At 36.4% G+C, this 17,702-nt stretch overlaps 2 protein-coding genes across 7 annotated transcripts in view; both read right to left on the bottom strand.

Moving 5' to 3' along the window:
• The window catches only part of LOC128891815 (uncharacterized), a 168,423-nt gene that overhangs the window by 64,743 nt on the left and 85,978 nt on the right, over positions 1–17,702 (bottom strand). The gene's annotated exons all lie outside the window — the stretch shown is intronic.
• The window catches only part of LOC128891804 (titin homolog), a 59,946-nt gene continuing 43,349 nt past the window's right edge, over positions 1,106–17,702 (bottom strand). For 5 of the 6 annotated variants that reach the window (XM_054151622.1, XM_054151620.1, XM_054151619.1 and 2 more), the window contains 7 exons: positions 6,231–6,723; positions 4,941–5,422; positions 3,920–4,113; positions 3,357–3,667; positions 3,189–3,263; positions 2,553–2,732; positions 1,106–2,428 (listed from right to left, as the gene is read on the bottom strand). In XM_054151622.1, coding sequence (XP_054007597.1) covers positions 2,387–2,428; positions 2,553–2,732; positions 3,189–3,263; positions 3,357–3,667; positions 3,920–4,113; positions 4,941–5,422; positions 6,231–6,723 — 1,777 coding nt within the window. In that variant the 3' untranslated portion in view covers positions 1,106–2,386. The remainder of the gene's footprint in view (positions 2,429–2,552; positions 2,733–3,188; positions 3,264–3,356; positions 3,668–3,919; positions 4,114–4,940; positions 5,423–6,230; positions 6,724–17,702) is intronic. The other variant, XM_054151623.1, reaches the window with a different exon arrangement.

Raw genomic sequence — 17,702 nt, forward strand, 5'->3', positions numbered from 1 at the left:
CACCTCTCCGCGTATCATGTTCTCCTGATACCAGGAGTAAAATTCTGACCAAATTTTGATACATACCATGAATTTCTCGTGCCACCTCTTCGCATATCATGTGCTCCTGATACCAAAATGTCAAATTCAAGCCAGAATTCCGATACGTACCGAAAAATAAGCCCCTTGAATCAGGCAACTTATACTTACATGTATGTCGGGTCGGTTGCCTGCTCTCAGGCGCAAACGTGCCACCTCTTCGCATATCATGTACTCCTGATACCAAAATTCAAAATCGACCAGAATTCCAATACGTACCGAAAAATGGGCCCCTTAAGATAGGCGACCGATACTTACAAGTATGTCGGGCTGGTTGCCTGGTCCCAGGCGCAAACGTGCCACCTCTTCGCATATCATATGCTCCTGATACCAAAATGCAAAATCCGCCAGAATTCCAATACGCACCGAAAAATGGGCCCCTTGAGATAGGCAACCGATACTTACAAGTATGTCGGGCTGGTTGCTTGCTCTCAGGCGCAAACGTGCCACCTCTTCGCATATCATGTGCTCCTGATACCAAAATTCAAAATCGACCAGAATTCCCATACTTACCGAAAGTTGACCCCCTTGAATTAGGCAACCTATACTTACAGGTATGTCGGGCCGGTTGCCTGCTCCCAGGCGCAAACGTGCCATCTCTTCGCATATCATGTGCTCCTGATACCAAAATGTAAAATCGGTCCAGAATTCTAATACTTACCATAGTTTTCTTCGTGCCATTTCTTCGCGTGTCAAGAAATGAAAAGAAGTGTACTAGGAAAATGTGGGAAAGTATCAGAAAACAGTGGGAAAAGGAAATTTTTCTCGAAGCTGTATTTGACGTCATTGTTTCAGAAAAACCTATTAATACTATATTAAAGCCTGATGATTTACTATGAAATGTGAATTCAGAAATGAAAGGTATGTGGTAGGAGAATGATAGGAACATAAATAAAAAATGAATGGGAACGGCAAGGCAAAGTGAAAGATAAGTGACAGGATACTGAATGGTAAATGAATGAAAAATGGGAGAAATGGAAGGAAAATGGAAGACGAGTGTAGATATAATAACAAAACTTCGTTGAAGTACGATTAAAAACTTTATTTTATTTTGGTTTGCTTCGTAATTGGGAAAAATATATATAATGTTGCGTGTACCTGTAGGAACTTTGGGCTACAGATTATGTCTGGGACAATTGTCGTTTGGGTAACATGCTAATTAAAAAAAAATGTGAACTTAGAACGTGTTGATATGTTACCAACGAACAAGTTGTGAAAGAGAGGAAGAGAACAAAGTAGCTTAAACCTATGCTAAGGCTGACGCCTCATTAATTCTAAACTTACACGTTGGTAACAAATGTGGTATAAAATATGGTATTAGGTACGCATTATACGTTTCTCTCTTGCATGAACGACAAAAATACATGAAGGCTGAAATGTCCGTGTGTATCTCGCATAGTGGTCATCAAATGCGATGTCGTTTTATCATAGTATATTCGATATTAAATGAAAAAAAAAAAAGAGACGAAACAAAGTGACAGTATTATAAAAACACTCAAGTCATCTATAACAGATTTTTTTCAATGTATGAAGCTGACCATGAAACGAACTTTACGCATGGCACACGGTTAATCAACTTTTGAAAATCTGACGCTGAACAACCCTGCTAACATGTACAAAATTATATACAGCATCGCGAGATATAGCTTTGTGCTTTGTTTCTCGTTACAAGCGTATGCACCAGCTATTTCTGGTCTGTTTTTTCTTTTCTTTTTTCTTCTCTTTTTTTTTGAAAAAAGTTGAAAATTCTCGACTAGCGTACATTGTACGTTACGCGTTGGTTAAAATCTAAAAAAAAAAGTATCTCATACATGAAGTTGTTGCGAATGTTTATATCCAACATGAATTATATTAGAAATCCCTCGAACAATTTGTCCTTTGGAAGATACACGTTAAATGCTTAATTTCAGCAGGGTTAATACTCTCTCTATTGGTCTCAATGAAGACTCTCGATCGTTCAGTACTGATAACGAATAAAAGCAACGCGGCGATTACAGTAAAGCAACGACCGTTTCAACTCGAACTCCGATATCTTTTCTCGTCTAAACTGTCCAGAAGTTAATGTTTTGCGCTGTTTACTTTGCGATTCTTTCCTTTCGTGAAATAAAACTTATTCATTTACAGATCAAACATATTGAAGATTCTTAAAAATATACACTGTTCTCTTAACGTTCTTCCATTCATCTTATCGTACTCAATACAAGTTATTTTCTTGGCCGTTCCTTTTTGACTAGATTCATTCTCAGTTGAATAGGTATTTAACCCAATAACACGAGTACGAGGTTTAAATTGATACACATTCGTCTTTTTAGCCAGAACAAACTTCGGAGTGTTCGTCCCATGCAGCAACCTGAAATGTATAAGTTTATCAATAATAATCACGCGATCCATGTGGATTAACGATTACATTCGGGAATGTGTTTATAAGAAACGTAGAACAAGGAGAGAAAATAATATAGAATGTCGCATCGTACCTGGCACTCGCGGCTGCAGTACCACTGATTTCCGCAGCCAGCACATACAAATTGTGCAGCACGTTCACGACACCCTTGACATCGTGGAGGACTATCTCTGTCTTCTCTAGCATCCCTTCCACCCGAAGTAATGCGCGTTTCTCTATCTTCGATTACTGCTGATTCTTCTTCAACATCATCCTGTAAATAACGGAAGAAAGAAATAAAACCTTTTTCTGCTAACGATAAAAGTGTGAGTGATGAACTTAATTTTACGCATTAATTTTTTGCAAAGCGGCTTACAATACTGAGATTTACGCGGAAACTCGAGTGGTAACAGAAGCGGCAATCTTTGTTTACGTTAGATTTTTTCGAATCTCAAAACAGTGATAGGTGTATCGACCCCTGAATAAATTCTTAATTCTTTTTATGTATTCCTTCTGGGAAAGTATTGAAATAGGGGTCAGATTTTTAGTTTCAAGTGGTGAATACGCTTCTGACAATATTTTTGTTACGTTTGACGTTTAAAGAAAATAGGATGAAAGTACCACGTGTATTTAATTTTAGAAAAATAAGAATAGAAAGAAAGAAAAGGAAAATTCAAGGAATGACGAAATTTACTGGGATCAAATGGTTGTAATAAATTATAATACTTACGACATGAATTAAATTGTTCGAGTGAGATTGGACCGGAGTATTGACAACAGGTGTTATTGTTATTTCAGTTCGAGCCTAAAAATATACAAGTAAATAGTGTGAATGTTACGATCGATGCTACACTGATTAGCATTATAAATAATAAGTGTTTATGAAAAAGTAAAATACCTTGGAAGAAGATAGAAGGTCGCTGATAGAAACCGGATTAGAGCCTTGATATGCCTGCAAAAGGTGCTGGGTTGCCGCGCTTTGCTGTGGCATGGACGCGGCTGTTGGTGCATTCCTTTCTCTTTCAGGTGCAGTGAGTAATCTAGCTAAAGTAGGTGAAAAAGTTGTAGGTCTTGGAGATTGCGATTTCGTGAGAATTCCATGGAGCAATGAACAGCTCTGCTGAGGTGGAGTATTTGGCGGTGCCGGGGACGGTGCGACGGGATGAAGCGTCACATCCGGGTAATTTTGAGGCGTTTTCACAGGCTCACCTAAGCAATTTTACATTTGCAAAATTAATTACCTTAGCGACATTTAAAAATTGTCGACTAATTTCATTTATGAATTCGAAAACAACATTGATCTTTTTTGAACGTATAGTGCTTCCTTGAAATGATACTTCTCTCATATTTAATCGACCAATTATGGAAATTAACTAGGTATACTATTTCTAAAATAGGTATAAAGCAGATACAAATTTGCTTAAATGTTACTTTTAAAATTACTTGTCTATACATATATACCTTGCTGCTGGCTGAGTTTGGCGAACTGCACAAGCACGTCCTTGAAGCTCATGGAATTATTAGGATCCGACATGTTCGGATTGCTTTTACAAGAATCTGTACTAGATGGCCTTGAATCAACGCTGTGCCCAGTTTCCACCATGGCTCCACCTGCTCCAAGGCTGACATTCACCGAATTTCTCATTCTGCGACCCCTGTATAATTCAAATACACAATTTTAGGAAACATCTATCCGCATAGCATCAAATTGTGATTTTTGATGATTTATATATTTATTAATTCGAATTTAGGGAAAAAGATAATTCAAAGCGAATATTTCGGGAACAAGACATAAAGAAAGAATTTGCTTATAACATGGTGTATATGGTACACTAATATAAGTGATTTCGATATAAGCGATTATCAGTTAGTTTTTGTTTATAACTTGTTATAAATAAAATCTTGTTCAAGTATTAGCTATGTGTACATAATCAGTCTCTTCTGAAATATAACACTCTTCTATTTTGACTTAATTCTGTACGCATTTAATATTTCTATTTTAAGTTGGTACCATGCGAAACAGTCCCCTAAATATAAGACAACTTACAAGATTTACACATCAAATATGTCGTTTTTATCATTTTATGTGAATTAACATACATAGTAACTTCTTTTACATTTTTTAATGAGATAGGAATTCAAAGCATAGACTAGCCAAAAGAAAATTCTACAACTATTCATCGTTTATCTAAGTAATTTTGAAACAAATTCTGAAGAGAATCTTCACTAATAAATCTTCTTTTTTCTCATTTTATGTGAATTAACATACATGGTACCTTCTTTTACGTTTTTTAATAGGATAGGACCTCAAAGCATAGACTAGCCAAAAGAAAATTCTACAACTATTCATCATTTATCTAAGTAATTTTGAAACAAATTCTGAAGAGAATCTTCACTAATAAATCTCCGTTCTATTTCGTCCTTATAACCAATAAAGAGTCGTCGCCTTCCAAAACACGCTAGTTAACGTGTAAATGATTACCTGCGTGGAACTGTTTCAGGGTGCCTCAGCCTGTAATCAGCGATAATAGACCTAACGTCGACGATGGCACCCTGCCGGCCCTCGCCGATCTGTCTGTTTTCTGGACTGAGCGCTTCAGCCTGCTTCCGACCATTTTCTCCTGTCTGTTTGGGAGGGGTTGATTGCCGTTGCGATGCTTGTTTCCCGGTCTTTTCTTTCTTAAAAGCTGGCGAATCGCGAGAGCTCTCCTCGGGCAGATCCTCCTTCGAACCGAAGTTTAATTTTTCTTTGGATACGGGAGTCGTGTTACCGCTGCTCTCCCATTCAGGTCCGAGCGCCAAGCTAGCCGGCGGTAATGTGTCAGCCAGCTGGCCGTTGCCTTCCATGAATCCCATCACTTGCCTCCTTCTTTCGATCCTCAGGTACGCTTCCTCTTTGAGCTTTCTCATGCTCAGGATTTCATTCCATTCCATTTCTTTGGCACGTGCTAACTCGTCTAAGGCCTACGTGAAACAGAGAACAAACATAGTAAATAAAGAGTGATATAGAGAGAACGAACATAGGGCACGTTTACATGGCTTCTAACTTTGACGCAGTGACGCTGATGTTGTAACAGCTTTCGAAAGGGGACTGGGCTGTCGAACTGCTTCAAGGTAAAGTCTGCTTTGGGAATTAATTTCAAGGAAATGAATCTAGGTCCAAACTTTACGTTTTACATAATGTTTATGTGTATCTTAGAAAGTTAATAATTATGTTTTAATTGCCTTTTTCGCGGGTTCAGAAATTATAAATTTCTAGAATAATAGTATCCAAGGAAATATATAAATAAATATTTTTAAAGGACACGTTATAGCGTGCAAAGGGGACTTCTTATTGCAAAAATGAACCTTTACCTGCGCAGTGACGTGTAAACGGACAACGTTGGTCTTTCAATAATTTCCTTGGAACTAACTCCCAAAGAAGATTATTTTTAAATTCTCTCACCTAAATTCCCTCAACACTGATACTACCAAACCCGATAATTTGACCCATGTACTTTGTAGAAAATTATCGTAACATAGAATTAATTTAATTAATAAATTAGTTTGGTCCTCTACCTTTCAATTAGAAAGATATAGTTGTATATACAATAGGTTTGACCTCTGTAATTTTAGTGTTAAGTCTACAGATTCTACGGTCTGCACTGAAACTTTTTTACAGACATTCCTATCCTCTCAGACATTGCTTGTACAAATTCCATTACAAGAAGGGTTGGTCTTAAGGTATTTTCACGACGAAAGGGGTGAACTGATACCGAGCAATGTCGCTCACCTGCACTTCGGCTCGAAGTTGCTCAGCCCTCGCAGCGAGCTCTTCCGCGGTAACTTTTTCACAGCCAACGAGAGACGATATATATTGTTCCCTCTGCTCCAGGCAGGACTTCTTCGGGGCGGAATTCCCGTTCGACGACAACTGCCCGTCCGTTGACTTTCGTTTCCTGCCGCCACCGCCGCCGCCTTCCGTTTCGGATTTCGGGCAACGCGAGGCCACGGACTTCTGCTGCGTTTCCACGGAGGAGAGGGTGGTCTTGGTCGTGGCCTCCGACTCAGAATCGCAGAGGGGTTCCTTTTTTATCGAAGCAGACCGGAGACATTCCACCGTAGCGGGCGCTGCGGCGGTTTCCTCTGGCAGGGCGGCTCCGTTCTGCTGGCTCTGTGGCACCTTCGGCGAAGCCCTCGACGAATCGTCCTCCCTCGTTTTCTCAGCCGAGTCCACCTTCTTCCCGTTTCCAGCGACACCTTCCATCGCGTGCATCTTGTTCAAACTGCAAAAAAACAAATAATATCCATGAGTAAAGCGATTCTTGATCAACTTGAACATTAATTTATATCCAGTAAAAAATGGTAATTGCGCGAGGCTACTTTTAGCAAAATTGATTATACTACCTTTATACAGCGTACAAATACTGCAGATGTTTAATTAATTCTCAATGGGCTGAACAGACTTTAAATTAAGGGGGCAAAATTCACTGTGAACGCACGAAAGAAAGCATATTTTCAATCATTTTTTTCTCAGAAACTATTGCATCAAATTGAATGAATATTTTTTCCTCTTAAAGGTATAATTAAGGAAAGTAATAAAAAAATTTTTTTTTAGTAAAAAATATTTCGTCATTTATTTACAAAATAATATGCAGATGATTTTGGCTCTCCTGGTAATCAGAAACAGAAAATCGAAAAAGTTTATTAAACTATGTCGTCGCACCTTTCGTCGGAACCTCCAAGTAGTTGATATTTTGATTTTTACTTACAATTTCACCCGATTTACGGTACAAAAAGAGTGTTTTTTTTCCCCTTTCACAAGAAACGCTGCCATTTTGTTTATTTTCGATGAAATAAATAAGTGGAGGTTCCGACCATAGGTGTGACGACATAGTTTAATAAACTCTTTCGATTTTCTGTTTCAGATTACCAGAAGAGCCCAAATCACCTGCGCCCGCGGATAACTGTTTTTTTTTTTATTTTTTTTTGGACACATGCATATTATTTTGTAAATAAATGACGAAATATTTTTTACTAAAAAAAAATTTTGTTATTTACTCTCCTTAATCATACCTTTAAGGGGAAAAACATTCATTCAATTTTATGCAATAATTCCTGAGAAAAAAATGATTGAAAATATGCTTCTTTTGTGCGTTCACAGTGAAATGGCCCCTTAAAAACACAAAGACATGTTTTTGTTAAATAGGTGAAAATACATTTTATCTAGTTCCTTAAATACTTGTATTGAAATAAATATCCACGTTATAACTAGATATTTATAAAACTCTAATAGTATATATATATACTAGTAAGTAACCTGAATTGCTCTACACTTTTCTTTGTATAAGAATAACTTGGAAAAATGATTTGTGTAACAAAAAGCACACGATCCAAATATTTTTTTTTAACGCAGCTGCATTTTCCAGAAAATAGTATAGAAAATTAGCAATTAAGTATTATCAAGTAACGCAATTTTGTCTCTATACAATTGTCGAGTCTCGATTAGGTGCTTCGACCTCACAGAGTCTGCGAGTTTTATTTTCTTTTTTTATCATATATCTCCAAAGGTCCTTCATTTTTTTAAATGCACTTTCTGTTAAGTATGCAGTTAAAAAAAATATGGCAACATTAAGTATCTGAAATGATAGAAAATTTGAAATAAATGAATAGATTACACGTCGACAAATGGAAAATTGATTACGGAGCGCAAGCTTGCCAACGATGACACTGATAAAACGATAAGTCTGTTTGTCAAGTTTGCTCTGACCTTGCATAGAAAATAGGTGTCACTGAGCGGAAGGACGAATGAAAAACGGCTTGTATGCGTACGAGTATTATCATCATTTTCATAACATCGTGTGGACAAATGTTTATATCGCCCCTTGCATGAAAAGATGGTGTAATTATACGAGTTTTCCGAAGGACTTTCAATTCCCTGCAAACGAATGCACTTGGGGCTTCAATTCTCCAAAGGCAAGGAAATTTGAAGATGTCGATCAGTTTAGAGTAGATTCGAATAAAACGAATGGAACAATGACACGTCGGAACTATTTCATATATTGGTTCAAGGAAGAAGTTCGTGACGATTCCGTTAAATAGCGCGAAAGTCGCAGAATTTTGATAACACAAATCCAATGATGTCATACTTTAGAACGTTTGAATGGTTATAGAAGTTTATAGAATATTTTGTAGTAAATACGTTGTAACGTTTGTTTATTTAGTCGAAAGTTATTGCATTTTAAAAATGATTCACGATTCTGAAAAAAATGCGTTACACTTAACAATATCACTTCGACCAAGGTGAACAAATTTGTGATTTGTGATATTAGTTTAATAAAGTTCATTTAAATTGTAAGAAAAATCTTGTTTGAATTTTGGTGAAAAAACGCCACGAACTTTTTCCTTGATTCAATATTACGTGTTTTATATAAGTATATTTTTTTTATACTCTTATTATTCTTTTATTACTCTTTCTTAAAAAGTATACAAATTTGACGGTATGATATTTCGTCAATTTCATTTGGCCAGAGAAAAATGATTACGTATAACCGGGGACTACTGTAGTCGTTCATATTTAATGTTATTCAATTCTATAATTTCGTTCAGTCGATCAATATTCGTACTGCAAATTAGTGCGTTAAAAGCAAGGATACTCCCACGACGATGACCCAGGGTGGTCTTCGCAACGTGTGCATGACCGTCCTGCGTTTACCCTCAGCATGAGGCACGCTTACACCCGCACTAGAATAGAAAGTGACCACGCAGTGGGGTTAATGCTTTCACGCCTCCCATGCGTTACACTGGCTGCCTACTTCAATGTGCGTGCGTGCGTGCGTCGTGCGTGTGTGCACAGCAAACGAAATTTCCAACTAAACATTTAGAAAATTTTAATTTTTTAATTTCAGTTCATCTGTAATTTCTTACGCTTCCTGATGGGTTTAAATTCTACACAATTTAGACCGGACAGTTGGGTGACATAAATCTCCAGGTTTATAATGGTTAACGATGGGTTTTCACGAATGAAATCGATGGATAAAATAGTAACTCTTTGGTTACTTGAAAGATCATTTTTAAACGAATGTACATAGCCGATGTATCCTAATATACCAGAATACATCATAAATAAAGAGTAGTAGTACTTTCCATTTAAAATAAATTACGGGGTCTCCCTTTTCCCCTCTAAATAAATAGCTATTTGAATTACGAAATTAAACATTTCGCGGTGAACAAACAAAAATGTAATCGTTGGATAGAGTAAACGCTTCAAACAAATTGCTGTATGTTATTTTTCACTCAGTTACTCGAATAAAGCGTCTACCATATCTGCTGCGAGTTAAATAAATTTCCAACGAAATATTTTCTCTATCGACTCAAGCATCGTTTACATGAAACAATCAAATGCGATTTTATACGACGAAAACACTTCGGTTATTAAAACACAGAGTAATATTACAGGTTATTAAAACACACAGTAAATATTACAGGTTATTAAAACACACGGTAATATTACAGATGCCAAACAGCTAATTTTTTATTTTTCTAAGTTCGTAACATTTTTTGCACAAAGTATTCTTTTCAAAACTGTATATTGGATAATTAGAAAAAAAATAATAATAATAATTATTTATATTATCTTACGTTTCTTAAATACGATAATTAAAGAATGTAATAATTGTCGAAAAATATTCCATTAAGTATGAAACCGAAAGCCATTACGAAAGGGTTAATTTCATACTGCACCATACTACACCATATTTAAATTTCATTACAATCTCTGACATCGAACAATGGAGAATTTACGGCGGAATAATCAAGTTCATGTTTGAATCTCGTTTCTAATTTAATCACAGTTTACCATGGATATCTCTAACGGTATCGCTGCTAAGTTCACGACTGATGCTACTTAGAAGACGTATGTGCGCACTCATTGCCAGAATTGGGATCTGAGAACGTAGAGATAATATCTCCATGACTAGAAACCCTCTAATAAAAGCTATGAAACAACTTTGCTCGATTCTGATTGCTCCCACCCATTCTTCAGCCAAGTAATAAATATTGTCACAGTTTGGCCACACTTCAAAAGTGTTTACAGTGCATGCATAACCTGTGCCTCTAGCGTTATAGTTTGGTAAAAGTTTGTAAGCTATAGCATCATGCTTGAACGCGTTATGAAGTAAAGTGCTCTAAGAGCAGATTCTTAATACTGTATTACACTTCTAAACCATTCTTAAAAAATGTTCCTTTCACGGGGGTATCCTGAATTAGGAGGTCTAAAAAAAGCGGTTTTTCGTGAATTTTTTTAGGATGCAAATACATAATTAATTCTATCGAACTTTTTATCCTATTTTCATACATATTTGAGTAGTCTGTACAAATTTTTTCAACAAGAAATATTCATTTCTTCTAATCAAAAGAAATTTTCATTTTCATACATTTTCCTTCTATGTGAACTAAGAAAACCCCGCAAAAATGGTGAAATGTGAAATTACTGCAAGTTTGAAAAAAATAACGAGTTTGTTTGGGTGAAAAAGAATCACTTTAACTTTTAACTTTTAAACAACTAAAAAAGTTGTTTAAAATTTTTTTTGTATGAATTTTTTTAGTTCACATAGGAGAAAAACGTATGAAAATGAAAATTTCTTTGGTTTTTTTGTGTCAAACCAAACTTACGACCTGCATCTTACGACAGAAGGTTTTAATTGTGAGGTGCTCTACAAATGTGCGTCACAGTCGACTCAATTTCAACATTTCTTGCTGAAGAAATTTGTACAGACTACTCAAATATGTACGAAAATAGGATAAAAAGTTCGATGGAATTAATGATTTCTTTCCTTCCTAAGAAAATTCACGAAAAACCGCTTTTTTAGACCTCTTAATTCAGGATACGCTCTTGAGCCGTTTTTCTCAAGTACGGTATTTACAAATTACTTCCTTTCCACAAACGTGTGTATCAGAAAATTGTTTAGAATACAGATCGTTGTGAAAAAAATTGTCGAGAAACGAAACTGAATAATACTTATTCATTGGAAAAATAATTCGAAACTCCAGCATACAACACTCGATGATTTTTAAATTAAATTTCGCGAAATTAGCTGAAAAACGGCATAACTCAACCTAACCTTTACATTGTTTCGTGACTCTTACTAGAAGGCCTATACGTATATCCTACTCTATAATATCTCTATGTCTGAGAAATTTCGTAGAGTTTCGTTTCTGTGCGAAGTACTTACTCTGTGGTAGAAATTGACTCGACGAACGAAACGTAAACATTGCGCGACCGAATGAACGGGGTTCGCCAAAATTTTCAGCTACGCCTGTGTCTCGTTTGCTACAAGCGACACGGCGCAACGAAGCGCGCTCGTCCGCAAGAAGGGAAGAGGCTGAGAGGGGGAAATTGCCCGCGAGAGAGGGAGACGACACCAGAAAGAGAGGAGGAAAGAGGGAGGGAAACGAAGTTCGTTGCTCCCGCTCGCGTTCACTGCACTTTATAGACGCGGATATAGGTTTCGCGGTACCAATTCTGAAAAGCCCTCGAACTCTTCCTCGAGTCTTCGAACCACTCGATTGGAATAAAAGGATTACTGATCATTTTCCTAATCGGATAGAGCAATGTTATCCGCTAACAAATTTTTAAGAATCAAAGAAACGCCTATATTCAATGGAAGCAAAGATAGTCAAAACAGCTATCAAGTCTGATTTTACCAATTTTTTGTCATATTAAACGCATTACCAACCGATCGAAGGAGATCTACTTTGCTGCATTGTACACATACACAATAAGAGTGTTCATATCGACTGTGTATGATCCAAAATCAAAGACTGTCAGATGCTAGGCAGGAATTAATTTTCAGTAAATCTACAGCGAAAATTAGATTCAAAATAGGTTCAGGGTGAAAATATTTTTTTTTTATAGGTTCATTTCTTCATGAGATATTTAACTTCATTTAAGGAAAAGAAACACGTTTGTGAGATATTTTGTTTCGAAAAATAATTTTTAGTAACAGTATCAAAATACTAAATAGTCCTATTTGACAATTTTAAGTAACTATAATCAATGAAACGTTACTGAATACGTTTCTAACCATAAAGATTATCATTTAAGAATACCGTGTTATTGTGTATCGTGGAAAGAGCATTTATGTTAAAATTTATTTTTTGATTTATATCCAATACTTGTTTCAAGTTTGTCGTGAAAACACCTTTTAGATTATGTTCCGTGGAGTTTATGTTTGCCAACGAAATGTAGAATTCTCGTTGTGACACCCAGTTCTCTGTTATTTCCGTGTACATCTTTCTTTTAAGCGGAAAGTAACAGGTGGTTACTGGTTGTATCGATTTTCGTTTTTAGCATTTTACAGCACGTCCATAGAGTGGATTATTATTTCACGAATATTAAACGAACGAATATTATAAATTTGTAGCAATTTTCAGAACGAATCACGAACGCCGCTTATGAGAAATAAAGCTTCGACTTATCATTAAAAATAATTTAATCTTCACTCCCTACTTTGAATTTTAATGTATAATTCCGCAGCTAGAACGCAATGGTTATAGTGCTGTATAGGAAACGAATCTTTAGAATTTTTATCGGCCACTACAGAGATACTCTATGTATAGACGACAATCAATTAGGAAACCGCAAAGCGATAAGCGTACTTATTTCACTTCCTCTTCGCATAGTTTCAGATATCAACTTAAATCAATTTTTGTGCAAGCTTTTAACATTTTACTTATTCCTTGTCGCTATAGCGATAACGTCCATTAACACAGTTACCAATATTCAGGGCACCGCTTTAAAAAGTATTTCAGAACTCTATTGAACGCTTGTTAAGAGTTCTATATGAAACTTTCCCAAGACAACGGAAAATACGATTTTGACAAAGTAGTCTTAGCGAACAGCAAAAATATACTTCAGAACACATTAGCACCGTAAACTTCTTCGGTGAGCGAAGATACAAAATTTGAGCAAAAAATGAACAAAATTTAATGTTAATTATAAAGAGATACAAAAGAAAATCGCTCGACGCAAGTTCTGGTTTCTTCTTATAAATAATATTAAATTTATTTTTGATTAACAAAGAATTTCTATCAATCATCGAAGAGCACTGAAAGAATCTTTTGGTAGATTTGAACGAACAACGAATTTCAAAAAATGACATTGAAGAACATCGCGCAGTGATTTGAATTTCATCAAGACATTGTACCTTTCACGCTTTCCAAGATCGTGTGAAATAGTAACAGCGCGCTAACTGTTTGACTGTAGCGATAGCGAAAGCGAAGGAGAAAGCGAATCCGGCTGGCAAACGGTAACTAAAAATTTCTGGGCGTGCGAACACGTGCAACACCGAGCAAAAAAGTTTCGTCGCTAAGAAACAGAAAACATCATCGACTCGCTCGTAAACAGAAGGTATTTGCAAAGGTCATTACGGTCAACCCATTCGTTTCCGCAATACGGTTTTCAATGCCAATTTCAGGGCACTTTTTATATTAACCCTCTATAGGCCTGTGAAACTTTCAGATTACATGCTAATATATCGACATTGTACTAAATAATTTTAGTTTTTTTTTTTCACGAGAAAATGTAAACGATTATTTCGAAATTTCATTATATTATTTGCGACTAAATAAATTGCTACGTATTGAACGAAAATATTATTCACTGCATTCAGCAGGTGTAGGCGCGAAGAGGTTAACGAACAATTTTGTCAAATCAAAGTTGGACGAGATATATTACTGTCGGTGCAATTCCAGGTACAGAAAGTATCGGCTGATGTTTTATGTTACTTCATTCCATTACAAGAAAAGCGGACAGAATCATGGCAGGAGTTATGAAAGAGCGGCGAAATTTTCTTTAAATAACCCCACGCGACTAACATTTCCTCGGAACAGTATACCTATCACTGTCACGAATCAGGATGAAATATGAACTACATATAACTGGTTCTTGTGTTGGTCACAGGATATGAACTTTCATAATTACACCCTCAAGGAGTCGAAAACAATTAGCCGCTATCGCATTGGAATTGTTTAATAATTTTCCAGTAACCCTATGGCTGTTTAAAATTCGTCATTTCTACAGGGTGTCAATACTACAACAAATTTCCAACAAAAAATTACTATTAGACATTTACTTTGTGTCGTCTTATTCTCGAGAATTTTTACTTTTAATATTTTTTCTGCCTTTTCGACTTGACGCTCTTTAAACCGTCATAACTCCACCAAATTACAGTGAAAACTTAGAATTAAGTATACCATTCGAAAGAGTGTTAAATTTACCATCTCGCTGATGTCTAACTAAAATTTATTACGTACATTTAACAAGTGAAAAATTAGGTCAAACTTTACATTTAAACGTCATTTTTTCCCTCAAATGCTACTGTAAAATTTTTCTGTTACTATACTATATTGAAAAGTTGAGATTTCGAGGAAGTTTTTCCCGAAGTGTGCCCGTCAAACAACCATGTCTTTGAAACCGAAAAACGGATAGAGAAAAAGTCAAATTTTTTGAAAATTTTGGTTTTGTATCAGGGAGTTGGGAAATTTAACGCTCTTTCGAATGGTATACTTAGTTTTAAGTATACCATTGTAATTTGATGGAGTTATGGCCGTTCAAATACTGTCAAGTCAAAAACGCAGAAAAAAAAATATTAAAAGTAAAAATTCTCGAGAATAAGGCGACACAAAGAAAATGTCCAAGAGTAACTTTTTGTTGGAAATTTGTTGTAAAATTCGTAGACACCTTGTATACGTAAACATAATTTCGTTTTATAATTTCGATTATAATTTTTATCGATGCAAATAACAGTTCGAAAACTATTTTCTATTTGTTATTCGAAATTTTGATCTGAATAAGAATTAAGTCAATTTATCAGTGCAAGAAACCAAAAGGATAAACGTCATCTAGTATCATTTAGGGATATTCGATTCTGAATTGATTTTCTAAAAAATCTTTCCGAGGCTATTATCTATGACTTTACTTAAGAATCAATCTTCGAATCGCGAAAAGGACAAAGTCACTTAATTGAATAAAAAGCTAATAAACTATATATTAGGTATAGAAATTATTTCTGTGCCTTTACACATTCGATTTATTATAATGAATTTATATACATACAAGTCTCAACCAGATGATTATAATAACTTATTTATATCTAACAAGCTACAATTGTATTTAACAATTATTACTATTACTTTTATTATTTATTCATAACTCTGCTTTAAATAGAAACATTTACCCGCCATTTCGTTACACTAAACTATTAACATAGGAATGAATCGCACAGATTGTTTTGAAATTTGATTGTCCAACTATATATACTTCCATAGAATGTGTGACTGAGGGAAGATTAAAACTTGTATGATTTTTCTTTACAAATAAATGGTAAGTTATGAAAGGCACAGAATTAATTTCTACACCTAATAAATATGTAAATTTAACAGTGAAATATTTTGAAGTATACGCGAGACATAGTATCTAGAAAAAGTTTTTCTTCGAATCGATTCCGGGAATCGACATCCCTATTTTCGTCTGTAAAAGATTAACGTACGTACGTTTGACGTATATACCAGAAAACTTCAGCGGTAGACCGTTACGTTTTCCCAAAAGCGTTTCTTCTCGTATAGAGCTTCGCGGGACATCGACTGTTGTGCATATGCAAAAAAGAAAAAAAAAAAGAAGAAGAATGAAAGATAAAACACAAGCTCTCGTTACGAGAAAAACTGTTGACACAGGAACTGAGCGGTACGAACCACGCGTCGTATCCACCGTTCACAGTCCACTTGCACTTTTCACCGAGCGTGGCCGCTCACCGGTCACGACGATCCTTTCTTTCTACGGCCCTTCCGTCTCGGAGACAGCCGGACGTAGTCGATCGCAGCCGATCGTGGCCAATCCTCCGTGCTTAGCGTTTTCTTCACTCCGAGAGACACACTCGGCACTCTCCCTGTCGCAACACCGACGATCCCTTTGCAATGGGTGGCGAGACAGCAAAGGTCACGAAAGGTCATTCGTCTATCGTGAATGAAAAAAAAACTAGCTTTCAGGGAGGAGCGAACGATGTCGCGAATCGAACGAGAATCGAGCCACGGTTACCGCGGTCGGTGGATCGACGACTGGAATCGCGTAACCCTTTTCATCGCTTTCTCCAGAGCCGAGGCAGCTTCTGAAGCCACCGCACGTTTCACGGACGGGAGTTCTATGACCGTTCGAGAACCGTTAGCGTCGGTACACACCACTCCTCGGAACGCGAAGCCAGTTTTCGCGCATTTACGGTTATAGGACGAAGGACGTCTAACCGACTACGGGGCGTGCGAGTACACAGTGAATACCGGTGGAGCACGAACAGAAGTCTAAGCGACGAAGACAGAGATCACGTCGAAACGTACAGATATAGCGAAAGAGAAAGAGAGACGGCGAGAGGGAGAGAGCGGAGTGCAGCAGGTCGGCCAGCTTAGGTGGGGTTGTCGCGGTTAATGCGGTGACTCGACGGGGGGGAGGGGGGGAAGGAGGCGAGCAGATAGAAGCGCGCGCGTGTGCGTCCGCGCCTAGATTGGGCTAGGTTAGGTTAGGTTAAACACTTGCCAAGGGACCTTGTAGCGGCGTCCTACTTCTTCGCAAGCGAACGCGCGCTTTCGTCCTCCGTCCGCTGCTCTTATGTTCTAGTCGAGGTTGCTGTTACTGTTATTGTCATATTCGAACTTTGCGATACCTTTGTACTACGCCGAAACGCAATACTTTCCCTCGTGATATTTTTCAAATTTTATTTATAGATTTGAAAATAAAATATCTTAAAATGGATAAAGATGAACTCTAAAAATCTTTCTTGTGGAAATAAGGAGTTTGCTTTTTACTCTGTGTATATTAATTATAGATCCAAGTTTTCGACTTGAATTAATCGCAAAATAAATTTACTTATTTCAAATAGTAAAAATCTAGGCGACATGTTCATTCCTTGGGCTCAAAGCACTTAATAAAATATTTAATGTTGATCCATGAATAATAAACGATTTATTGGAAATTAAAGTATAGTTTGATTCATCGTGGCACATGGTTCTTAACCCATTAGAGCTATATGATATTAAAGTTGGCTAATTAATTTCCAATAAATCGTTTATTTTTAAATTTGAAATATAGCTTTTCATAAAATAGTTTGATTCATCGTGGCACATGGTTCCTAACCCATTAGCGCTATATGATATTAAAGTTGGCTAATTAAATTTGTAATGAAGTTGTCAATGTATAAAAAAATAATTTTGTCAAAAT

The sequence above is a fragment of the Hylaeus anthracinus genome, unplaced genomic scaffold (genome assembly GCF_026225885.1).
Source record: "Hylaeus anthracinus isolate JK02 unplaced genomic scaffold, UHH_iyHylAnth1.0_haploid 12002, whole genome shotgun sequence".
NCBI classification, from domain to species: Eukaryota; Metazoa; Arthropoda; class Insecta; order Hymenoptera; family Colletidae; genus Hylaeus; species Hylaeus anthracinus.